Consider the following 1,534-nt stretch of genomic DNA (forward strand, 5'->3'; position numbering starts at 1 on the left):
ATCCATTGGTTGTTATCTTGTTCTCTTCTTAGCCCTGATGAAGGCTAGAAACTCTAGCCGAAACATTGGCACAATTAAATAAGTTACATCAACTTATTTGTGTTTCATTTTGACAGCACCCCCAACCATCTTCTCCTCATATAGTCGTCCACGGTCAACTATCTCTCATAATTATATATATTTTATTTCATACATAGACAAGTGAATCACTTTTTACCAAATGATAAAAAACAAAACAAACTAAGCATTAATATTATAATGAATTGTCATATAAAAATCTCTTGAATAAAATGATAAGCAAAAAAAAGATTTGTTTATCAATGATTTGCACAAACCTGACGAGCCTGGTTACCTAAAGCATCCTTTATCTCCATTTCTTCTTCTGGACTACTGGGCTCAAGCCTATTCACAAATGCGGGCTCGGTCAACGTAGAGTTCCTAGCGGCCATCAAGAAGTTGGCCTTTGTCATCTGCGACCATTTATCGTTCATCTTATAAGAAAGTGTGACTATTATACTCAGGGAGCTTTTCCCAACAGAGACAACTTTACCAGAGAGTTTTACATCACTCGTTACCTGAACAAATGGACAGATAAATAACTTATTTATTTTTCAAAGTATTTAAAGGAAAATACTTGTGAATTATAATTTTTTACAATATTGAAAGAAGATACAACTTACCATTTGCAAACAACCACACCATTGCCCAAGACAGAGAAGATACTTGTTACGTTAATTTTTTATGATAAATAAATTGTTTAAATTATATTAACTTTACTTAATGCTTAAGCCTTGATGTTTTTAATTTTGCTTTTTTAATATGTATAATAAACACAATATTATACAAATGTAATGTGCACAATAAACATTATACCCTATTATGTGCTATTCCATTGGGTTGTAAGCCCAATAAACCTTATTTCTTACAAACAACATTGTGATCCATATATAACAGACACATCCAGTAAAGATGGACCATGTTACCATTGTTGTAAGTAAAACTTCTTTACAGACGTTCTATACCTTAAGAAATGATAAAGAGTTTTTGAACATTTTAAATTCTAGTTTGAAACAAAACTAACCAATTACACAATCTTTCTTTGATGATTGTTGATATCTTCTTTTCTATGATGCTATGTCCAACTGTCAACAATTCCTTCCGGTCCTTCTCGGTTCTGCTTCTAGCCGACGGACGTCCTCTCACCAGGCGAACCGAACCAAGAGTCCCTGCTTCCTCTCCTCTATCAATGTTCACTGGTCGATCCAAAAATAATCGATTATAGTACAATCGCTCTGCTTCACTTGCTATGATCCACAATGTAAATAGTTTATTAATAATTGTTACTTTCTTTCATTTTTCCTTTTCCATAATTACTGCATAGAAACAACAAAAGTCGAAAAATCTCAATCCATGTTCTCAAACACAAACAACCCAACGAACACTTCGGAAGGACACGCGTCGCCATCTTCTTTGTTTTGAATAGCATATTTATTTTAGACAATGAAAACTGGTTAGCTTGCTTTTAAGTTTAATA

At 33.2% G+C, this 1,534-nt stretch overlaps 1 protein-coding gene across 1 annotated transcript in view; it reads right to left on the bottom strand.

Moving 5' to 3' along the window:
* The window catches only part of LOC106678402 (acyl-coenzyme A thioesterase 9, mitochondrial), a gene marked incomplete in the record, with an annotated part of 56,872 nt that overhangs the window by 32,748 nt on the left and 22,590 nt on the right, over positions 1-1,534 (bottom strand). Inside the window, 1 exon segment of the mRNA XM_067049338.1 lies at positions 353-575. Within this exon segment, the coding sequence (XP_066905439.1) occupies positions 353-575 (223 nt within the window).

This window comes from Halyomorpha halys, unplaced genomic scaffold (genome assembly GCF_000696795.3).
Source record: "Halyomorpha halys isolate HHAL.00 unplaced genomic scaffold, Hhal_1.1 Scaffold141.1, whole genome shotgun sequence".
NCBI lineage: Eukaryota > Metazoa > Arthropoda > Insecta > Hemiptera > Pentatomidae > Halyomorpha > Halyomorpha halys.